We start from the raw sequence: 23,344 nt of genomic DNA on the forward strand, positions 1-23,344 counted from the left end.
TTGCCGGCCATGTCTGGAGGGCTCATCTCTCCTGCTGCGATGATGATCGCCTACACCCCTCCAAACCGCGGAACTTTGGGGTAAGCATTGGGGCAGAGAATCTCCCCTGCCGGCGATGCTCACCCCAAAGTGCCACGGTTCGGAGGGGTGTAGACAATCATCATCGCAGCAGAGAGATGAGCCATCTCTCCTGAAGCGATGAGCCCTCCCCCTTACAACAATTGGGCAACAGGGAGCCAAAGCCCTCCTGCCCGGCGGCACCCTCACCCCCAACCAGCCGATTTGGATGGGGCCAGGAGGGAGCCTAGCCCTCCTGGCCCAGCGATCTTCCTCTCCCCCTCCCCCCCAAACGATCCAGCCAGGAGGGAGCCCAAACCCTCCTGGCCCGCGACACCCTCTAACCCCCACCCCTCACTAAAATACGGGCAGGAGGGTTCCCAGGCCCTCCTGCCCTCAAAGAAACCCCCCACGACTGCCCCCCCAAACCCCTGTTCGCCCTCCCCCGCTGACCCGTGACCCCCTGCCAACCCCACGATCCCCCCACCCCCTTCCCCGTACCTTAAAAAAAGTTGGTCGGACGGACGGGTGCCAAGCCCGTCCATCTGACAGGCCAGCCATCATGGGAATGGCTGGCCTTAGGGCCTGATTGGCTGAGGCAGCTCAAACCCCGCACACAGGTGGGGCTTGAGGCACCTGGGCCAACCAGAATCGGCCCAGTTGTCTTAGGCCCCTCCTATGGGCGGGGCCTAAGGCACATGGACCCAACCGGCCCATGTGCCTATGGCCACGCCCACAGGAGGGGTCTAAGACAACTGGGCCAATTCCAGTTTGCCCAGGCACCTCAAGCTCGACTTGTGGGTGGGGTTTGAGCCATCTGGGCCAATCAGGCCATAAGGCCAGCCATTCTCGTGATGGCTGGCCTGTCGTACGGATGTTCTTCGCACCCATCCGTCCGTCCAACTTTTTTTAAGGTACGGGTAAGGGTGGTGGGGGTGGGGGTGGGTCTTGGGGTCGGCGGGGGGGTCTTGGGGATGGTGGGGGGGTCCAATCGGGAGTTTGGGGGGGCAGTTGTGGGGGGAGTTCGTCGAGGGCAGGAGAGCCTGGGATCCCTCCTGCCTGTATTTTAGTGGGGGGGGGGGTTAGAGGTTGTCGCGGGTCAGGAGGGCTTGGGCTCCCTCCTGGCTGGATCTTGTGTGGGGGGGGGAGATTACGGGGCAAGAGGGCTTGGGCTCCCTCTTGCCCCGATATTTTCGGGGAAGGTCGTGGCTGGCGGGGCAAGAGGGTTTGAGCTACCTCTTGCCCCGATGTTGTTGAGGGGGGTGGATTCTGTAACCAGTTACAGAATCCAGCTTTTAGGTGAAGGACTGGCTCATCCTTCGCCTAAAAGCTCTTGTTTTGGATGTTTGGGGCTTAAGCTTTTTTTAGGTTGATTATATGGTATAAGTTTAGACATGGTCTGGGTGTCTAAACAGCTGAACGTAGAAGCAGGCCATTATAAAAAAAAACCTCCTTTTGGATGTTTTATTTTTTTATAATGGACATTTTCCCTGCTTCTACTTTCAACGTTTAAGGCCTTAGGCCAAAAGGGGACTTATTTTTTTTTATTATGCCCCTCTGACTGTTTGGTTGAAATTTTTTGACATCTTATTTGCCTCCCTTTGTTGGTTTGCTTCACTAAAAAATAATGGAAAATATTTCTGTATCTTTCCGCCACATTTTCTTGGTCTGCTGCTACTACTGCTTATTTCTATAGCACTGCTAGATATACACAACACTCTACATTAATATGTAAGAAACAAGCCTTGCTTAATAGAGTTTATAATCTAATTAAAACAGACAAACAGGACATAGGGGTCAGGAAATTTCTCACACAAGGAATGAAAAACAAGACATAGGTACTTTACAAGTGAGTGCAAGTTAGGAGTTGAAAGCAGCTTTGAAAAAGTGGACTTTGAGGCTAGATTTGAATACTGCCAGAGATGGAGCTTGAAGTACTGACTCATGCATTCTCTTCCAGGCATACAGTACAGAAAGGCAGAAGGGTCGGAGTCTAGAGTTGGCAGTAGAAAAGGGCACAGATAAAGAGAGATTTGCCCGATTAATGCCATTTTCAGGGAGGGGTATAAGGAGAGAGAAGAGAGGAGAGCTACTTGTAAGTTAATAAGATGATTTTGAACTGTATGTGGAAATGGTTAGGGAGCCAATGAAGTGACTTGATGAGAGGGCTAATGTGATCATGGCGACACTGGCATAACATAAATTGTGCAGCAGAATTTTGAACAGATTGAAGGGAGAGAGATGGTTTAGTGGAAGACCTGTGAGAGCAAGTTATAGTAATCTAGACAACCCAAGATAGCGACTGAGAGCAGGACACGCTGAGTTGCTCGTCCCAGAACAGTGTCGGTTTTGAATAATTCTAGCGGTACTTTGCTTACCGCGATGCCTAAGAGACGGGGCCGGAGTGCCGCTTCTGCCTCGCGGTGTCCTGGAGCCCCCAGTCTCAGTAATATCCAAGATCTTATGCGGCGTATGCAGGAGGTCACTGCAACATCAGACGGCGGCCTGCTGAGGACACAGGGAGGCGAACCCACGCTGGACACTCCTGGGCCCGATACTACTCTAAGCCCCGATGTTAGGGCACCGCCCCCGCAGCCTCAGATTACCAGCTCTCCCAGGGGTGGGGAAACCCCGGATTCTGAGGTTTTCTCCTCTCCAGAGGCAAGGAAGGATCTTCAGGAGAGCTTGGAGGTTGGGGCTCACACTGCAAGGGTCCCCATGGAGATATCTGGGGCAGTAACATCTCAATATGAGGGGGAAGGACAGAAGACAAGCCCCGAAGGAAATCTTCAGAACGGTGAGCACTTCACATTCACACAAACTCCAATTGTATTGATTAAACCTGCTGAAGTGACTTTAGATTCCATTTGGGACTTAATGGCTGGTTTTGTTAAAAATATAACTCCTACTTTTCAACAAATCGAAGGGAAAATTAAGGAACATAATAAAGAATTGAAGGACTTAAGAAAAGAAATGAACACCTCTAACTCATCCATTCAGAAAATAGAAAAGGAAATTATAACATCGAAACAATTGCAAGAGACTCTAGTTAAAGATAATATTAACCTAAGGAAGAAGATTGAAATGCTTGAGAACAATTCACGTAGTAACAATTTAAGGTTAATTAATTTTCCAAGACTTGATCTGGTAATACCCAGAGATATGCTTAAGAGATATCTAGTGGAAACTTTGGAAATACCTGAAGAATCATTACCACCATTCTCACGGGTTTATTATTTACCTGACAAAGAACAAAACCAACAACAAAAAGTAAAATCTTCAGACCGAGAACCCTTAAATATCTCACAAATCTTAGAGACATCTGAGAAGGACTTAGCATCATCAGCCACTATGATTATTACCTTAGCTTTGCCAATTGATAAAACATGGTTGTTAAAACTTTACTTTAAAAATAGACAGAAAAGTTTCCTTGGTCACAAAATACAAATGTTTCCAGACTTGGCACGGGAGACGCAAAAGCGCCGTCGTGAATTTCTTCTTCTGAAACCTGGGGTTTTATCTTTGGGGGCAACTTTTTATTTGAGACATCCGTGTAAATGTATTGTGTGTTACCGTACTCTCAAATATGTGTTTTTTGAACCATCCCAATTGACAAACTTTGTGGCAATGTCTCGTCTGAATGCAAACAACCTTTGAGCCCTATAATTTGATTATTGATGAACTCATTTCAGTGCTATAGCTTTCAGTTTCTTATGTATTATTATTAATTTCTTCTATTTTTCGCCAATTTTCTTTGAATCTTGGATTAGAGAATGACACGGTGAAAAAATTGGTCCCCGTCACCGCCCCGTCCCCATCTCACCATCCCCGTCACCGCCCCGTCCCCGTCTCACCATCCCCGTCACCGCCCCGTCCCCGTCTCACCATCCTCTTCACCGCCCCGTCACCGCCACTGCCACCCCATTCACCGCCCCGTCACCGCCACTGCAATCCCATTCACTTTTCTTTATTTACGTATAAAGGAAACATTCTTTAAAACTTTAAAACTTTAAAACTTAGTTAAATATTAGTTAATAACTATACAAAAACAAAACACGCAGAGAAAAAATTAATTAATATAAATTCTCAAAACTGACACATTTTGATCACTAAATTTAAAATAGTTATTTTTCATACAGTTTTTCAATCACTAATCTTCCACCACCCCTGGGGCTAGCAATGCAAAAACAAACACGACATGTACTTTAAATGCTGCCGTGATTAGCATAGTGACCGCGGCTACGGCTGCAAGTCTCCCCTCCCCCCAGCGATCACGGCAGGAGGGCACCCAACCCCTCCTGTAGACCCCCCCAACGGCCCTCCCGACAATCGCAGCAGAAGGGTACCCAACCCCTCCTGCCGGTCCTCCCAATGGCCTCCCCTAAGATCGCCGGCAGGAGGGTACCCAACCCCTCCTGCTGGACCCCCCCCCCAACGAACCCTCCCACCCCGGAACCCCCTTAGTCTTACTTTCCAAGTTGGACCGGACGGCTCCTCACACGTATGGCCAGCAGGCTTGCCTCCGTCCAAATGAGGCGGGCCCGCCCCTACCCTGCCCAACACACAGGATCCTAGGGCCTGATTGGTCTAGGCACCTAAAGCCACTCCCGCTATAGGAGGGGCCTTAGGTGCTTGGGCCAATCAGGCCCTAGGATCCTGTGGGTTAGGCAGGGGAGGGGAGGGGCGGGCCCGCCTCATTTGGACGGAGGCAGGCCTGCTGGCCAGACGAGCGAGGAGCTGTCCGGTCCAACTTGGAAAGTAAGACTAAGGGGGTTCCGGGGTGGGAGGGTTCGTTGGGGGGGGTCCAGCAGGAGGGGTTGGGTACCCTCCTGCCGGCGATCTTAGGGGAGGCCATTGGGAGGCAGGGGAGGGGAGGGGAGGGGCAGGCCCGCCTCATTTGGACGGAGGCAGGCCTGCTGGCCAGACGAGCGAGGAGCTATCCGGTCCAACTTGGAAAGTAAGACTAAGGGGGTTCCGGGGTGGGAGGGTTCGTTGGGGGGGGGGGTCCAGCAGGAGGGGTTGGGTACCCTCCTGCCGGCGATCTTAGGGGAGGCCATTGGGAGGCAGGGGAGGGGAGGGGCGGGCCCGCCTCATTTGGACGGAGGCAGGCCTGCTGGCCAGACGAGCGAGGAGCGGTGAAACACAGGTAAATAGCGGTTCCTAGAAGGGGGTACATTGGCCCGCGGGGACAAACCTATTCACCGTTTCCGCGGTCGGTGAATGGCCTTGTCCCCGTCACCGCAGCGACTGCTAGTTTTCTTCCCCGTTTTCGGCGGTGACCCGCGGCTTAAATGCGGTGGCCGCGGGTAAACCGTCACCGTGTCATTCTCTATCTTGGATCCTAAGTTGAGGACTTGAGCATAAATAGTAAAATTTGTTAATTTATGAGTTATATTTACTGTGTAATTGATATCTATTCTATTATTGCTTTCTGTACAAGTGTAATACTTGAAATTGAAATTGAAAAATCAATAAAAGATTTAAGCATAGTAATTTAGACAAGAGGTGATAAGAGTGTTGAACATAAGAACATAAGAAATTGCCTCCACTGGGTCAGACCAGAGGTCCATCGCGCCCAGCGGTCCGCACCCACGGCAGCCCATCAGGTCCATAACCTGTTAAGTGGTCCCTGACTTTCCTATAACCTATCTCTACCTTCTATCTGTTGATAAAGGTTTTGGAAGTGTGCTCAGAAAAGAAAATTTGGATTTTGGTGAAGATATAAGTTCCTTAACGGCTTCTTGCCAGGAACTGTTATCTACGGCCTTTACTATTGGTTCCCAACTATCTGTCCCGCTTAAATTCCATCATCGTCACTTAAAAGATGAGTCCCCTTTGTTTGACCACTCCAGGTTGCGGGAAGCCTGGGCCCGTGATCTTGCTATGGAATTGTCTGATGATGTGATTTTACAAGCTATTCGCAGGCTTTCTGTGTTTCGTAAATATCCTACTTTTTGGGAACAACTTTATAAGTTTGTCTCTTCGCTTGTATATTTCACCTAAATGGGCCTATCTTGCTGGGTTCTGTATGTTTGCGGCCTGTCGCCATTGTCAAGCTCCTGAGGCAGGTTTGGGACATATGTTCTGGACCTGCCCTTCCATTCAGTCCTTTTGGAGTTCCATCTTTCTTTTTGTGGAACTTATTTGGGGTATCACTGTCATGCGCTGTCCACTGGTCCTGTTTGGAGTTGTTCCACATTATTCTCCCCGCAAACGAGGAGTTGCTGCTTTTCTCAAATGGACAGTACTTATTGCCTTGAAATGTATTTTACTTCACTGGCTTGATGAGGAAGCGCCCGACTACTGCCTGTGGAGGTGCTGGATGATTACTCTTCTGATGTGGGAGTGTGAGTGTAAATGGACAATACTCGTCCTGGAAAAGCGTCACCAGTGGAGTGCCGTCGCTTGGACCCGTGCTCTTCAACATCTTTATAAACAATCTGTACATTGGTACGACGAGTGAGGTAATTACATTTGTAGACGATGCAAAGTTATTCAGAGTAGTAAAGACACAGGGGGATTATGAAGATCTGCAACATGACATAATCAGGCTCAAGAAATGGGCATCGACATGGCAGATGAGGTTCAACGTGGATAAGAGTAAAGTGATGCATGTCGGTAACAAAATCTCATGCACGATTACAGGATGTCCGGAGCAGTACTTGGAGACACCTCCCAGGAAAGAGACTTGAGAGTTCTGATCGACAAGTCGATGAAGCCATCCACACAATGTGCAGCGGCAGTGAAAAGGGCAAATAGAATGCTAGGAATGATAAAGAAGGGGATCACAAACAGATCGGAGAATGTTATCATGCCGCTGTACTGACCCAGCAGCGGCAATTCTTATGTTCTTATATTTTCTTTCTCCACATGATTCTGAGTAATCACTCAGAACTGACTACTCTTTGATCAATGATGTTCCCTTTTGCTACTATGTCCACCTTTTTTGAATACAGCTTTTTATTGGCCAGAATAGCAACGTCCCGGTCAATGGCGAAGTAAGGGGGGTAGGGGTGGGCAGTCTGCCACAGGCGCTGTTTTGCTCGGAGTGCTGGTACACCTCCTCCTCTCTGCCCCCCTTCCCACTCCTCCCACTGCCGTGCATGTGCCCACCCCTTCCCTTCCCCTGTACCTTTTTAACTTTGTGTAAGCAGCCACCAACTTGCTGCCCCCATCAGCTTTGGTTGCTCTCTCTAATATCACTTCTGAGACCTGCGCCTATGAAGTGATGTCAGAGAGACCACCGAAGCAAACGTGAGCAGCAAGTTGGTGGTTTCTCATGCCAGAGTTAAAAAGGTACGGGGAAGGGGCACTTGTATGCGGCAGGGGGGGCGGGGAAGAGGGCGGTAGAGGGGCATCACTGCTTCAGGTGCCTCTCACCCTCCTACGCCACTGATCCCAGTTAATCATAACCTCTTCTTCGTTTTCCAGAATTCTCTTAGGATCATGATTCCCAAACTCTTCCAGTGAGGTTGTAATATGTACAAAGGGAGTTTTATTCAGATGGCAGCAAAAACATAAAATTATTATTTTAATCTTATTTGACTTATCCACTCTGCCCACTCATTGACCTGAAGGAATCCTCCAAAGTAGTGTTTTAAAACATGGTGTGAGATACAGTTCAGATCCTGTTACTGACTAGCAAGTCTTAGACTTTGTGTGGGAAATTTGTATTGAAGAGAAATAGCTTTTCTAAAGGTCACTATTTTAGATTGTAGCATAGTGTCTATAAAAAAGATCTGAGAAACGTTTTCAAAGATGGCACTATAGGCTCTGTGCCCTGAAGGGCAATAAAACAATTTTCTTTAGAAAGGTTGACATTTCATGCAAAAACACCCTAGATATTAAATTAATACCATAGATTTAAAATATCAAAGTAATATATCATATGTGCAGTAAATACGTTTGCAGTTTACTTTTAAAAGTTTGTGTATTTTAATACAAATGACAATTTGCAACAATAAACAGCTTCCCTGTGAATTAGTATGCAATAACAATTACTAAGTACAGCTGTGATACTTCCAGTGTACTAATTCACATGACAACCACTTACCATGCCAGAGAGCTGAAACAGGCAGAGAATGGGCAGGTTATGTGCATAGACAGCAATGCAGAGTTCTCCATTTTCAAAGCTGTAGTGATGATTCCTGCACGACAAATGCAGTAAAGCCTGTAGGAACTGAATGGGCTTTGTCGTGTTTACCGCAAAGGAATCACTAGTTCTGCTTTGTAAAAGGAGTCCAGAATTAGTTACTGTCACAATCATTCCTGCAGATGAGGTGGTAAGTGCATTCGTGCTATCTGCAATATACCTACCATAGCTCGACATCCTTTTAAAAACTCTTAGGCTCCTGACATCTTTCAAGTAGCCCAATAGCTCCCCAACTTTCTTCAAAAAATAGCTTGGTAGCTCCCTTGAAGCTCCCATAACCTTCTTCAAGTACCATCCCATTTCCCCCAACTATCTCCTCAGATCTTACTAGGGATGACCTAGTGTCTGGTTGAGATCAGGAGTGATTCAGATGCATCAGTCCTGGATCAAAAGGGCATCACTGACTCTTAGCAGTAATTTCGCAACACACTAGGAGACAAAATGCAAGAATTAAGCTACCAAATAAGGAGTTTGGGTTCCTTATTTAGCCAGAAGTGAGTAGGTATTTGAAGTATGTCAGGGAGGTTGCTGGGGAAGTTCTGGTTTGCACCTGTTGCCCTTTACAGCATTGCAAATAGTACAGATACAACCAATGTTGAATGTAGGTCTCTCTCGGAGTACTCTACTCTGTGCAGTGGCATACCAAGGGGGGGCGGGGGACGGGGAACGGGCGGTCCGCCATAGGTGCACGCCTTGTGGGGGTGCATAGCCGGCTGTTCTCACTGTCTCTAACGCTGGTAGATGCCTGGAATGCCCTCCCGAGGGAAGTGATGGAGAGGAAACAGTGATGGAATTCAAAAAAGCGTGTGATAAACATAGAGGATCTCTAATTAGAAAATGAAGGATGTAAATTAAAAAACTAAGGCCAGTACTGGACAGACTTGCACGGTCTGTGTCCCATATGTGATGATTTGGTGTAGGATTGGGCTGGGGAGGGCATCAATGGGAACTCCACTAACTTGGAACATGAGGACGTTACTGGCCAGACTTTATCGTAGATATCCTGCAAACAAGATGGTTGGATAGGCTGAAGTGAGCTTGGGTGACAACTTCAGCATTTGAAACCTAAGACAATACCAGGTGGACTTTACAGTCCATGATCCAGAAATATCAAAGTTAATTTAATCATGTATTTTTAATGGTTATATCTAATGGGCAGATTGGATGGACCATTTAGGTCTTTTTCTGCCGTCACTTACTATGTTACTATATTACAGTTTTGCTTTTATTGTTAATCGCATTGAACTGCAAGCTATTGTGACATAGAATCTATATTTTATGTTGTGTTATATATAAAGCGCAATAAAATACAAAAAGAAAAGATCTACAAAGTCAGACACATACTCATTAAAAGGGCATTCATGCCTCTTGCATGCATACATGTACAGAATACCAGAACCAATGTGCATAAATGAACACTTCCCCACAAGAGTGCCAGCAAGGTGTCTTAAGTTCTGTTCTGTAACAGCACCTCTAAGTGACACACTGTGCAAGTGCAAGGGCTCGTGCACTCAATGGGTGGGACAAGGGCAGGGCTCCCAGTTATATATATAACTTACAGAGAAGTTCCACACCTCTCTTCCAAATGGACGTGACTGCAGTTAACACAAGGTGCAACTTTGGCCATGTAAATTTAAGGTGCCAGTATTGGGCTTGTCTAGAATTCTGTTACAGAATCAGGGAACCCAAATGACATTAGGCTTTCACTGCACTGCATTGGGGCAATTAAATGGAAACTCTCATTTATGGAATTGTCCCCTTAGAACTTAGTGGGGTTAATATGGACTTGAAGATTAACAAACTTTATCACACAGCTAGAGTAAGGGGGTAATGCAGGGGTCTCAAAGTCCCTCCTTGAGGGCCGCAATCCAGTCGGGTTTTCAGGATTTCCTCAATGAATATGCATGAGATCTATGTGCATGCACTGCTCTCAATGCATATTCATTGGGAAAATTCTGAAAAACCGACTGGATTGCAGCCCTCAAGGAGGGACTTTGAGATCCCTGGGGTAATGGCATTTGATATACTGCCTTTCTGCGATTCAGTCAATGTGGTTTATAAATGTTATATACAATTCAAAAAATTGGTAATCAATTTGTATATCAGACACCATTAAAACCAAATGCTCAAAATTTAGTGTCTGTTCAATAAAAAACACACACACCAAAAAAATAAAAACCTAAATAAAGTAGGTCTTAAGAATACAGATTTTTTTCTCTCTAATGATGGCCTAGGATTTGAACCCTAAACATCTGCACCAGAGATCATGATTTTAATCCCTAAGCCAACTTCTCTCAATTTATAAAAATATATTTTTTTATATCATGTGTGCTCGGTGCTCCTACTTAAAGGTCATATAGTAAAGACCAGTGGATTTGGGAACCATCACTACATTCCCACAGTTATTCGTATTTCAACTCTTTTTTTTAATTATTCTTTATTCATTTTCAGTATTTTCAGTAAGTGCAATACAAATTAAATACATTTTATATTTAAGACATCACTTAATACTCTTTCAAGAAACAATCAATCTATATCCCTCCCCGCACCCTATTCCATAACTATTATAAATTTCAACTCTAAGGGCTCCTTTTACTAAGGGGCGCTAGGGCTTTAACACGCGGAATAGCGCGCTACATTGCCGTGCGTGCTAGACCTTAATGCCAGCATTGAGCTGGCGTTAGTTCTAAAAGTGTAGTACGCGGTAATTTTCTGTGGGCACTAAAAACGCTAGCACACCTTAGTAAAAGGAGCCCTAAAGTTGGATAAAATGGCAGTGCCAACACCTCCACAACAAAAATCAATATACATTCTGATCCTGATGAGCGTAAAAAACTACTGCTTATCTGAAACTTGTTCCATTGTGTCCAAGGCGGTTGCTTCTGTCTCTTTATACCTTTTAAAATGTTGAAAAGAATGTTGGTTCCTTAAGGCTGGTCTCCACAATATATTCCCCAATTAATCCGTGTGCTCAAATGCAAAAATTGTGGAAAAAAAAACAACAGATTCATGTGCAAATAAATCTTCAATAAACTCCCCAAGATTCTTATTCAAATTCCCCAACTCAGATCGAGTTTCGCTGAGACTGCTTCTGCAAGAGAAATTTCATAGTAGCACTCGGGATTCCATTGATCTGATCCTGACTTCTCATTCACCAATTATATTATAAAGGTACTTTCTCTGTCCCTAGTTAGCTCACAGTTTAAGTAATGTACCTGGGAAAATGGAGGGTTAAGTGTCACATGGGGCAGCAGTGGGAATTGAACCCAGTCCCCCAAGATCTCAGCCCACTGTGCTAATCAGTAGGTTACTTCTTTACTCTATAGACTAATATAAACTAACCAGGGCTATCCAGTTAACATTTTGGCATGCTCTTTGGGTCCCTCTCATCTCCACATAACTGCAGAACCTTTTATAAATCAACTAAAAACAGGCACCTTTGTGGCATTCACACACAGATATGTTATGCTGTGACCTCCTCCTTGTAGAGCTTTGTGTGTCTTGAGCAAACCCACTAATAAATTACACATCAAACCACTGATGGAAGACGGTCAGAGGGTAGGAAAAGCCTCAGTTTCACTTTCATCTGGAAGGTCTACTCGTCACCCACACGCCTCTGGTCATGACAGCAGAGGGCACTGGTGGGGATCAAACTCAGACCCCAGTGTGTACCCCTGGAAATGAGGTAACCCTGTTGACCTGAACCCGGCCCAGGCACTTGCCTAGGGCTTTCAAGTGTACTGGCTGCTACAGTAAAAATACACCAGCACACAAAAGACTTTAGTGCAAAAATAATAACTTTTATTTAAGCCCTTTTACTGGGCACCGGTCAGAATGGCTTAGCTGGTAATTAGCAAACATTAAAGGAAAAACATGGAACAGTTTACCTCAAAACAAAATACTTTCCAACTGGGATTTTTTTCTGTTAGGTTGATACTTTTAAAGACTTGCAATTCTTTACAGGCATTAAAGCATTATTGAGGTACAAGCAGCAAAAGAACAAACACTGTGCTTCACCACTGTAGTTTGGTTGCTTGACGTTGCTTGTGTGGCAGGTGGAAGCTGTGATGTAATTAGGCACTGTAATGGCTGCCTTCAGGTAAGTATCTTCCAACAGGAATCAGCCCATTCCCTTCTTGGAACAAGGATGAATGAGGTCTGTCTCAGGTAAAAGGAGAGACAAAATTTCAATTAACTTTCAGGTATGCAACCAAAAATAAATGCCAAGCCTCTTATTCTGGCTTTATTCCTTCAAACTTTCTTCTCAAATTATCAGAGCAAAATAGTTCCCACCTGGCTGCAATGACTGTCCAGTTTAGCAGTAAGAGGGAAAAGAAAAAGAAAACCCCTCTGAAAACCAAAACCTTTCAGCCAATAAAGGGTAGTAGGAACAAAGCATAAATATTTAACAAGCAGAAAAAAACTCTTAATTCTGCTGAATTTTCTCCTGGTTTCTTCACTTTTATTTCACAGTCTTTGTTTAGCAGAGAGAAAAGAAAAACAGTCTCTGGGTTCCTCCTTCAGAGGTTTGCTTCCCAGCACAAGTGGAAAAAAAAACAACCCACAGGCAAAAACTATAGTATTGCAGAACTTCAACACACTTCTGCTTTGCTCATTAAGGACCCACCTCCATGAATTCAGGACAAAACATTGGCCCCCTCTGGTGCAAAGGTAGTGTCCATAGCCTCCCAGCTTGAATGGTCCCTGGAGACTGCCAGCCCTTCCTCAGTCATCTCAATCTTATGGCCAAGCCAAAGCTCAGGAGAAGGGCACTGCTCCAGCCTTCTCTGTGCTGCTTCCTGGGCTGCTCCCTGCACACTTTTGGTTACAGCTTCCACCTCCTCTCCCCTCTGCTGTTCTAAGCCTTGCACTTTAAGCCTGGGGTAGCCCGGCCCCTTCACGCTGCACCTGGAGTAAGGGAGGGAATCCAGCTCTTCTAACTGTTGAGCCTGGCTTTCCTTATACTGCCTTTCTTGGGGCTGTCTTAAAGTGACAGGCTTTTCTCTACCAGCAGTACATCTCATTGGTTTAACCTTAAACCTGTTCTGTAATGTGCTTTCTTGATTATGGATGAGTTACCAGTCTTTGTCCTGCTCAACTTCCATGTCTGTAGAGTAGCCGGCTGACTCCTGACTACTGCTAATGACCTGGTCAGCTCTCTTGGTAAGGGAACACAAGTTCTTAATACTGCTTCTTCTTGGGACTAAGCCTGCACTGGGTTGGTAACACCCTGGACACGATCTTTTGTCAAAAGTTTTTCAGAGCCATTAGGTACCATACATTGATGTCAATCAAAATAGGACCCCTGAGGAAGGCTGATTTCTTGCTGAAACACGGTGATACACTTTGCACCTAATTCATTCAGAGGTTGCTTTTATCTTGATTTTAAACTGATTGTTTTGAATAAATCATTTTTCCTGGACATCCAGAAACTTCTGTTCCTCTTTGTGCTATTTAATAAGTAAAAGTTTTTGCATAGTTGAAAGATTTATTTGAGAGCTGAATTTGAACTGTTCTTAAATCCTTTAGAAAATAAAGTTAAAGATCCAAGATGGCCGACGGTCTCTGAGGCTGAGCAGCACGCCGGAGGAGATTGCTTGGAAATTTTTCTTGGAGGGGAATTACTTACTTGAATATGCCGAAGAGGAGAGGTCGCAGCGCCGCTGGAGCCTCGCGGCGTTCTGCGGTGTCCTCTTTCGGAAATATCGAAGAACTCCTGCGTCGGATGCAGGATATCCCGGCAGCGTCGGCAACCCCGCTGGAGACGCCTCAGAGGGGCGGAAATGAGGTGATCTCCTTGGGGCTAGAGACAACACTGAGCCCCGACGCTAGGGCACCTCCCCCACCTCCTCAGGTTACCAGCTCCCCACGAGTGGAGGAGCTACCGGAAGAAGGCAAGCACCTACCCTCGGAGGCTAGGAAGAACACGGAGAGGAGCGAGGAGATGGACTCCCTGAGTTTTCAGGTGAGTCCAAGAAGTACCGAGGAAACATCAGGGATTACCCCAGTCCAGCAGAAGGATTGCCAGGAACAGCTAACAATTGGTGAGACTATTCAAGTTTCTAATGTTTCATATGTTATAGAAAAACCCAGAGAAGTAACACTGGATTCAATTTGGGACCTAGTTGCTGACCTAGCCAAGTCTGTTAAGCCCCAGCTTTTGCAGCTGGAAAATAAAATCATACTTCAAGAAACTGAGATAAAAAATATAAGGGTTGAAATTGACGAATCCAAGAATTCTATTGTGAATATACAACAAGAATTAAAAGCATCAAACAGCTTAGTGATGCATTAGTAAAAGATAACACAAATTTACGCAGAAAAGTGGAAACTTTGGAGAACTTTTCTCGTAATAATAATCTCCGACTGATTAATTTTCCTAGGATAGCCTCGGTGACACCTAGGGATATGTTGAAACGCTATATGTTGGAGATTCTAGGTATTCCAGAGGATACATTACCACCACTTACTCAAGTATATTATTTGCCAGTGAAAGTTATTAAATCACCATCTAAACCACAGGAGGATAATCAACCACTTAATGTTTCAGCAATGCTGGAACTCTCGGACAGAGAAGCTGCATCTCCGGCAACATTGCTTCTTACTGTGGCTCTTGCACCAGATAAAAATTGGTTGCTTAGACTGTTCTTTAGAAATAAAATGAAAGAATTTCTTGGATATAAAATTTTAATGTTTCCAGATTTGGCACGGGACACTCAAAGAAGAAGGCGAGAATTTCTTTTGATGAAGCCAGGAGTTACATCTCTTGGAGGGACTTTCTTTCTACGGCACCCTTGTAAATGTGTAATACAATACCATATGAAAAAATATATATTCTTTGAGCCATTCCAGTTGACAGCCTTTCTGGCAGGAACTCGACTGGAGGAAGGGAAACTAAAGTGAAGTGCAATTGAATAAATGATATCCTTTCTCAGCTAAAGGGATCTTGTTTTCCTGAATAACGATATCCTTCCTCAGCTAAGGGATTTTGTTTTCCTAATATTTGAATTGATATTTGTTAGCATTTGTTAATATGTCCGCCTTATCCTTCTTGGATCTAATTTAGAGGACTTGAGCTGAATTTAAGCTAAACATTTATTTTTATTTTATTTGATTATTATGTATTTTACCTATGAGTATTATTTTCCTGCTTTTCTTCAACTTTCTGTACAAGTGGATACTTGATTTATAAAATGTAAAAATTTGATAAATAAAAAATTAAAAAAAAAAAGAAAAGAAAGTTAAGAGGGTTTTAAAAAAAAAACCTACTTGACACTTTAGATTGCACTTTGATTAAATTACTATATAAAAAGAAAAAAGACCAGAGGGAGGTTTTAATGCTGATGACTGGAGAAGGGAGTTTGGAAGGATCTATTGATTACTGTATTTTTTGATCCATAAGATGCACCTGACCATAAGATGCACCCTAGATTTAGAGGAGGAAAACAAGAAAAAATATATTCTTTATACTTAAATTACCCTCATCACAACCTCACCAGAACTATTTTCTTCTAAGGAATCTTCTTGAGGTCTCATCCAATCAAATGCAATTAGATGCAATAGTAAATAGCCACACTGAAATCTTGGTGAGTTTAACTGTGAATTTAACATTATACAACACACGTCCCTGCATTGTGCCCACAGGCACATATATATGCTGCAGAGTCAGAAATTGGTAAAATAAAGGATAACCTTATTTTTAATGCACAGCTTGTTACACAACCCCATACATCCATTCTATCTCTCTCTGTTGAAACATTTTATTGAATTTAATATAGCACAAAAAAATTTAACAAACAAATAACAAATACATCACAAAACCAGCCCACCCACCCCACCCCCAACAATATCCTTTCTCCCACCCATACAGTACACTGGCCCAGAGATCCACCATAGAAGGCTCTTTATCCTTGAGCTCCACCTCCTCCCAGAGCATGGGAACAGCCACGGTCCCAGTTCGCTGCCCTGGAAGTTCTTAATAGAGGCCAGCTGTTGCGTCTTCGGCAGTGCCTGCGCTCTCCTCTGAGCTCATCACGGATGGAGGGTGAGGTCAGCTGCGAGAGCTCAGCGTCATCATCCTGGTCTCCTCACCCTGACGGTTGCATCTGCGGCGGTGCCTGCGCTCTCCGAGTTCATCGTGGATGGAGAGCGAGGTCAGCTGCAAGGGCTCAGCGCCACTATTCCAACCTCCTCACTTCGCCTGTTGCGTCTGTGCTCTCCTCCAAGCTCATGCGGATGGAGGGTGAAGTCAGCTGCAAGGGCTCAGCGCTACCTCCTCACCCCACCCTCACGCATTCACCCAGACACCAGCAGAGCCGCGGCGCATGAGGTCAGTGTCCAGGGACCCGGGAGGGTGTAATTCTCTCTGAGGCTGGGTATATTCGCTCCATAAGACGCACCCTTATTTCCACCCACTTTTTTTGGGGGAAAAAATACGTCATATGGAGCGAAAAATACGGTATTCTGTTTGGCTCAAGGTGAGCTATTAGATTATTATGTATGTATCCCACTACATTATTGATTTATATTATCTGACAGAAACATGCCAGAAAATTTTAAACAAATGTCATTGAAAATGAATGGGAAACCCTTACCACATTGAACTTAATAGGAACCAATGATTTGGAATCTGGAACAAACCAAACCAAACATTTTCCCCATATGCATCCATAGGAAATACCTACAGTACCTGAAATGTTAACTGCCTTGCACTCTGCTTTGTAAAGGTAAGCAATCTAAATCCAGGGTTCTTGCACTGATGTATTACTGCTGATATTGCAAAAGGCATACCATTTTGTTTTATTCTGTAGTGTAGAAGTAATTTTGCAGAATTTGAGCTACTTTTCACAGGACTAATCATTTGAAAAAGCTCCTCAATAATTAAAGTGCCACATGTAACGAATCATTATTAGACTTACTGAGGTACAACTTCAAAAAGAAACAGAAGTTTAAAGTTAAGTTCCATAGTAAAGTTTGTTGTTATTTGATATCTTGTTTCTGAGTGCTATATTTGGACTCCAAAGGCTTTTGTTGTTGTTATCATCATAGAAGCTTTTGCATTAGTGGTCAGAGATGTAAAGACTTAATAGCAAGCACAGTTAAGAATTTTCTGTTATCCAGGCTTCTTCTTCTTGAAAATATTTGTATTCTTTCATTATTTCCAGAGCTTAATTGTTCATTGAGCAAAAAATACATGCATTTTCTCTGATTTGTCTTAAATGTGCTACTTACTAGTCCTTACCAATTGCATTCTATTTATATTTTTTAGACCTCTATCTTACGTTATTGTAGGGTTACCATATGGCTCCAGAAAAAGAGAAGATGGATTGAGATATCCAGGTTTTACTTCCATTGCTTTTAATGGAAGTATAACCCTACGTGTCTCAGTCTAGCCTGTAGACTGCCATTGCTTTTTTTTTTTTTATAATCTTTATTCATTTTTAATACTTTCATTAAGTGAATACAAGGAAAATAATATACAACCCTACGTGTCTCAGTCTGGCCTGTAGACTGCCATTGCTTTTCATGGAAGTACAACCCTATGTTATTGGTGTCTAACTTTAAGCAGACTTTATAGAATCATGGCCTTAGTGCTCCTGCAGTAGCTCTATACAGGTAGTGCACAGTAATATCAACATTAGTGCATAGCCTGCAATCATTTTTCCCCCAAAATCCCATGTGTTGCATTAAATCCGAACTTAGCACATGGGAAAGTCCTGTTTTAAAATGCATTAAGCTCAGATTTTATTGCACATTAGTAAAAGGGCCCCTTAATTTCATTAGGATGTCTTTGAGGTGCTTTGTCAACATCTTTCTGAAGATTTAGATTTGCTATGGTAATTATTTTAAAAGTGCTGTTTGGGTTTCCAGGTACCCTAAAGTTTTTAAAAAAATGCTATTTAGGTTTTAGATTGCATAAAGTGATATTTAGCCATTTATGTTGCCTAAATATCTAAATCCTCATTTTTTCAAAGCCTGGATATACATATCTAAAACTGAACACATGCATTTGGGAAGGGGTGTGTGGTCTGAGTATGTTTTGGTTGGGGCAAGTGCAAGTCTAGAAATTATGCATGTATTGTCCATTTCAGAAGGGAAAGGCACATCTATGTACAAAAAAGATCAATGCTAGGATTTGCACCTTCTACCCAAGATGTTTAGGTTTCAAAAAAACAGCTCCTATTTGAGCAGTGCTTCACTGGAAGGATTAGGGTAAGCCATCACTTTAAACCAGTGGTTGATATTCTAGTTAGTTTGGTGCAATCGACTTGTTTTCGAGTCCTAGCGACTACGAAAGCTAGACACTATGGAAACAAGACAGAAGGAAGATACATTTAAGCTTTGATGCTGGAGAAGGATTTTATGCGTGCCGTGGACCACCTGAAGAACTAACAAATTGATTCTGGAAGATATCAAACCAGCTATGTCATTTGAAGCCCAAATGATGAAGTTACGGTTGATATCCTACCCCAAAGAAACACTTGGCTTTGACAGCTTCAGGAAAAAATAAACATGCATACAGCAGAATGCATTTTTGTTTGGGGGGAGCCCGCAAGCAGTACCCCCAGACCACGCCTAATCTCCACTCCAGATCTCGCCCCCATAACAGTACTAATTGTAATACCATTTTTCCATTCATTTTTTATATAAACACACACAATATAATCTTATTAACAATACATAATGGTTAACCCAAAGCACACTGTACTTATGCTTATCAACATTCATTCCTACCAGAACACATGAGTGCGCTTTGGTGCTCTAGCTTGGTGCTGAGCAGCTTTTTGACTGGCTCCCACAAATTCTCACGATTTGCGAGAATTCACGGGAGCCAGTCAAAAAGCCACTCAGCTCCAAGCAGGAGCGCCATAGCGCGTTCGTGCTCATTGCCGCTGAGCGGCAGAAGAAAATGCATCCTGTAGCTGCCGACACCCACTGGGTTAGCAGCAAGCAGGAGCAAGGAAAACTTGCTCTTGCCCACTGCACCTCTGGACCACCAGGACTAAATTTTTGGGGATGCCACAGCCCCTGTGGCCACCCCTATTCTGACGCCTATGTGTATACTTACAAAAAGGCTAGCACAAGAATTTATGTTCTTGCATGTAACCATTTATTTTGCTATTTCATAACATCAATATTTATACTCTTATGCATAAACATTGATTTGTCCATTTTGACCTGTTCATGTTTTAGACGTTTATGACTCTAAAATAGATATTCTTGCTGCATGTAACTGACACAAACACCCATTTATCTATGGGGCCCTTTTACTAAACTGCACTAAAAAGTGTCCTGCACTATTAGGAAGTGGGTTTCCTTTGTGCTGAGGCTACTTATAGCATGTCTATAAAATGGCCACAATTTTATCTCCACTATTTATTTATGTATGTATTTTAAAAATGTGTATACCGCCTAATTTCTAAGCGGGTTCCATGCATTAAACATTCATAAAATTAAATAACTTTCAACCATCTTATCCACATAAATCATACAGGATTTCTGCAACCTATATACAAGCAAAACCAAACAGCTTGCATAATAAAGTTTCCTAGAACTGAAACCTATGAAACTTAACGCAACCTCTACATATAGGCATCAATGAACAACTGAGCTTTTAATAATTTCTTAAACTTACAGCAGTCTGTGCATAGCCTTAATTGTCCAACCAGAGCACTTCATAAGTTCACTACGGTTACCAAAAACATTTTAGATTTTGTAGCCACATGCCATACTCCTCTTTCTAGGTAACTATTAATTACATTGCTCCCTCCCTTCTTCCTTCCTCCCTAATGGTTTGGCATCTCTATCCTCTCCTCTCCTTTCCTCCCCCCCCACCATGCTTGGTATCTCAATCTCCTTTCCTTTCATCTCTCCCTCCCTCTCACCCCCTACCTCCCCCACACTCTGGCATGGCAAACCTAGTATGACACGATAGTATGACATTACTCCTGCGCTTCGCTTTCCCTTCTCTCAGCAGCACCCTCTTTCATCTACACTAGATCCAGCATCTTTCAGTCGCTCTCTCCATCTTTCTCTGCTGACCTCCTTCCCAGCATCAATTTCTCTCTCTCCCTCATCTGATCTCTCCACGTCACCCTCTCCCTCCCCTACGATCTTTACCAGCTGAATTTCCTTTCTTTCCTCTCTCTCTGAGCAGCCTCTTACCCTGTTGCTTCAGTATTTCCCAGTAGTCCCCCCCCCCCTCTTCATGATCTTCAACTCAGAGATACTTTGCTGGCAGTGTCAGTGATTGAGCCACCCGCTGCTGGTTGGCTCCTGAACTCTTTTCCTTGCCACATCCTGCCACAGGAAGTGAGTCGCTGCAGTGAGAAATGTTCAGGATCCAGCCAGCAGTGAGTGGCTCAATCACTGACACTTCATAATAATAATAATAATAACTTTATTTTTGTATATCGCCATACCCCGAAGAGTTCTAGGCGGTTCACATTGGTTAGACAGAGATTACAAGTGTTTACATATCAAATTGATCAGAGTTGCAAACAACATGGAGATAGTAGTTACAAGTGGTTACATATCAAATTGATCGTAGAGTTGCGAATAGCAAGGAGAGAAGAAGGGGGGAAGGAGGGAGATGGGGGAGGGGAGTGGGTCAGAAGGGGGAGGCGGAGGATAGAAAAGGGGAATTAAGGGTCTTGGTCTCGAAATAGGTGAGTTTTGAGTAGTTTTCTAAAGTCAAGGTAGTTACTTCAGGTAACAAATATGAGGCATGGTAAGGCAAGACCACAGAAGTAGCAGGAGCGACTAGATAGGAAGTGCCAGGAGTAAAGGAAGAGAAGCACAAGCCAGACTTTAGGGGTGGGGGCGGAGGGAGGTTGAATTATGCTGGGTGGGTGGGTTTGTTGTCAGCACTTTTTTTTTTAAGCTACAAAATTATGCACAAATTCCTCAAATTTAAAATACCACCTGGACACCCAGACAGTCCTTTAAAAAGAGGACATTTCCAGAGAAACCCAGACAAATGGTAACCCTAGCTAAATGTATTTAGATTTTAGCAAAGCCTTTGACATAGTTCCATATAGATGACTAATAGTAAACTTGAATGTCCTTTGTATGGGCCCTGAAGTAACTGACTGGGTTAAGAACTGTTTGTGTGGAAGGCGACAAAGGGTAGTGGTAAATGGAGATTACTCTGAGGAAAGAGATGTTATCAGTGGTAAGCTGCAAGGTTTAGTTCTTGGGCCAGTTCTTTTTAACATTTTTGTAAGTGACGTTTTTGAAGGGCTGCCTGATAAGGTTTGCCTCTTTGTGAATGATAACCAAAATATGCAATGTGGCAGACACTCCTGATAGTGTGGAAGGCATGAGGAAGACACTAGCAAAGCTTGAAGAATGTTTCAGAATTTGGCAGCTAAGATTTTAATGCTGAAAAATGCAGGGTCATGCATTTGGGTTGCAAGAACCCAAGGGAACAAAACAGTTTAGGAAGTGAAGAACTTTTGTGCATGAAAGAAGAGCGAGACTTGGGTGTGGTTCTATGTGATGACCTGAAGGTAGCCAAACAGGTAGAAAAGGTGCCTGCAAAAGCTAGAAGGATGCTTGGGTGCAAAGGGAAAGGAATGGCCAATAGGAAAAAGAAGGTAATGATGCCCTGAAGACTTTGTTGAGACCTAATTTGGAATATTGTCTATAATTCTGTAGACTGATTTTCAAAAAGATATAAACTGGATAGAGTTGGTCCAGAGGGTGTAGTCTTTGGTCCAATGGGTAGTAGTCTTTGTCATAAAGCATATGGGGACAGACTTAAAGATCTCAATATGTATAATTTGGAAGAAAGGTGGGAGAGGGAAGATATGCCACAGCCAGTTAGCTGAGCCTGAGTATTAGGGTGAGGTTGTAATTAGTTAATTGCAACTATCTACCCCTTTCATTTTATTTATTCTACTTATTTTTCCTTAAATTTGCCTTTTTACCCCCTTTCTTTCTCATTCAACCGGAACACACAATCACACTTTTATGCCAGAACATTTTCATGATCCCAACCAGTTTACACAGAACCATCTTTTATTTTGTCAGCTACACAACACACATCTATGTGATCTGTATTTCCAGTGCTTGAGACATTAGATAATCAAAGAATTCTGTGCTACTTCTCCAGTATATTAAAAGTAATTTATCCACAGAGGCTACTCATGACCCTATAGTGTAGCTATGTGTCTCATATCTATAGTTTATGATCTACTATATATACATATAAGTCACACTGTTAAGTACCCGGTATGTATCACTGTTACTTAAAAAAGCATTAAAATTCTCACATAAAATAGTAGGTAAATGTATAGTCTTGCTGTCATTACTGTGGCTAACCCTGTGGATTTTAAATTACCTACGAGACCACACCAGGACTGTTTATAGCCAATTTAAAAGCTCATTACTAAATTGGACATTAAAGCAGCCAGATTACACATGGCGTGGTAAATGGGCCTATAAAATTGTTAGTTCTCTTCCTGTTCTATTCTGTCTATAATTATTTTGTCATATACAGACCCATTAATTTTCTTCACTTTCTCTAAATATATCAGTACCCTAATAGTCTTCTCAGATTTTACTTCACTGATTTTGACATTTCTTTCTATCCATAACAAAAAAAAACTTGGCTTAATTTTGATGTCTTAACTCTGAAAATAGGGGTGTGTGTGTGTGTGGGGGGGGATTTGGGGAACCTCATAAAATATGTCTGTGCGCACCTCTCTTACAACTCAGTCAGCTTTGGTGTTCTAGCATCTTTGAGGTATTCATTTACTTTTAGTATTAGTTTATAAAGTGCCAAATACATTGTCTGTCTTTGACTAAAAGTCACAAAATATCCAGTTTATCTATCCCTACATAGAGGTAGGAAATTTGTATGTAGCATATGATCTAAAATATAATGCAGATATAATATTTTATTTCTAGGGCCTTGTCTTCCTAACCCTTGCCATAATGGTGGAACTTGTGAAATTAGTGAATCATATCGAGGAGACACATTCATTGGATATGTCTGCAAATGTCCAGATGGCTTTAATGGGATTCATTGCCAGCACAGTAAGCCAGCTTTTGTTATAATTATTGCAATATACTATTGAGAGTTGTCCTTACAAATTGAAGTTTCATGTAATATGAATTCATTATGAATGT

The 23,344-nt window shown here is 43.2% G+C and overlaps 1 protein-coding gene across 2 annotated transcripts in view; it reads left to right on the forward strand.

Moving 5' to 3' along the window:
* Positions 1–23,344, forward strand: part of EDIL3 (EGF like repeats and discoidin domains 3) — a 456,004-nt gene that overhangs the window by 190,378 nt on the left and 242,282 nt on the right. For both annotated transcript variants that reach the window (XM_033922900.1, XM_033922990.1), the window contains exon 4: positions 23,123–23,251. In XM_033922900.1, the coding sequence (XP_033778791.1) occupies positions 23,123–23,251 (129 nt within the window). The remainder of the gene's footprint in view (positions 1–23,122; positions 23,252–23,344) is intronic.

Source organism: Geotrypetes seraphini, chromosome 1 (genome assembly GCF_902459505.1).
Source record: "Geotrypetes seraphini chromosome 1, aGeoSer1.1, whole genome shotgun sequence".
NCBI lineage: Eukaryota > Metazoa > Chordata > Amphibia > Gymnophiona > Dermophiidae > Geotrypetes > Geotrypetes seraphini.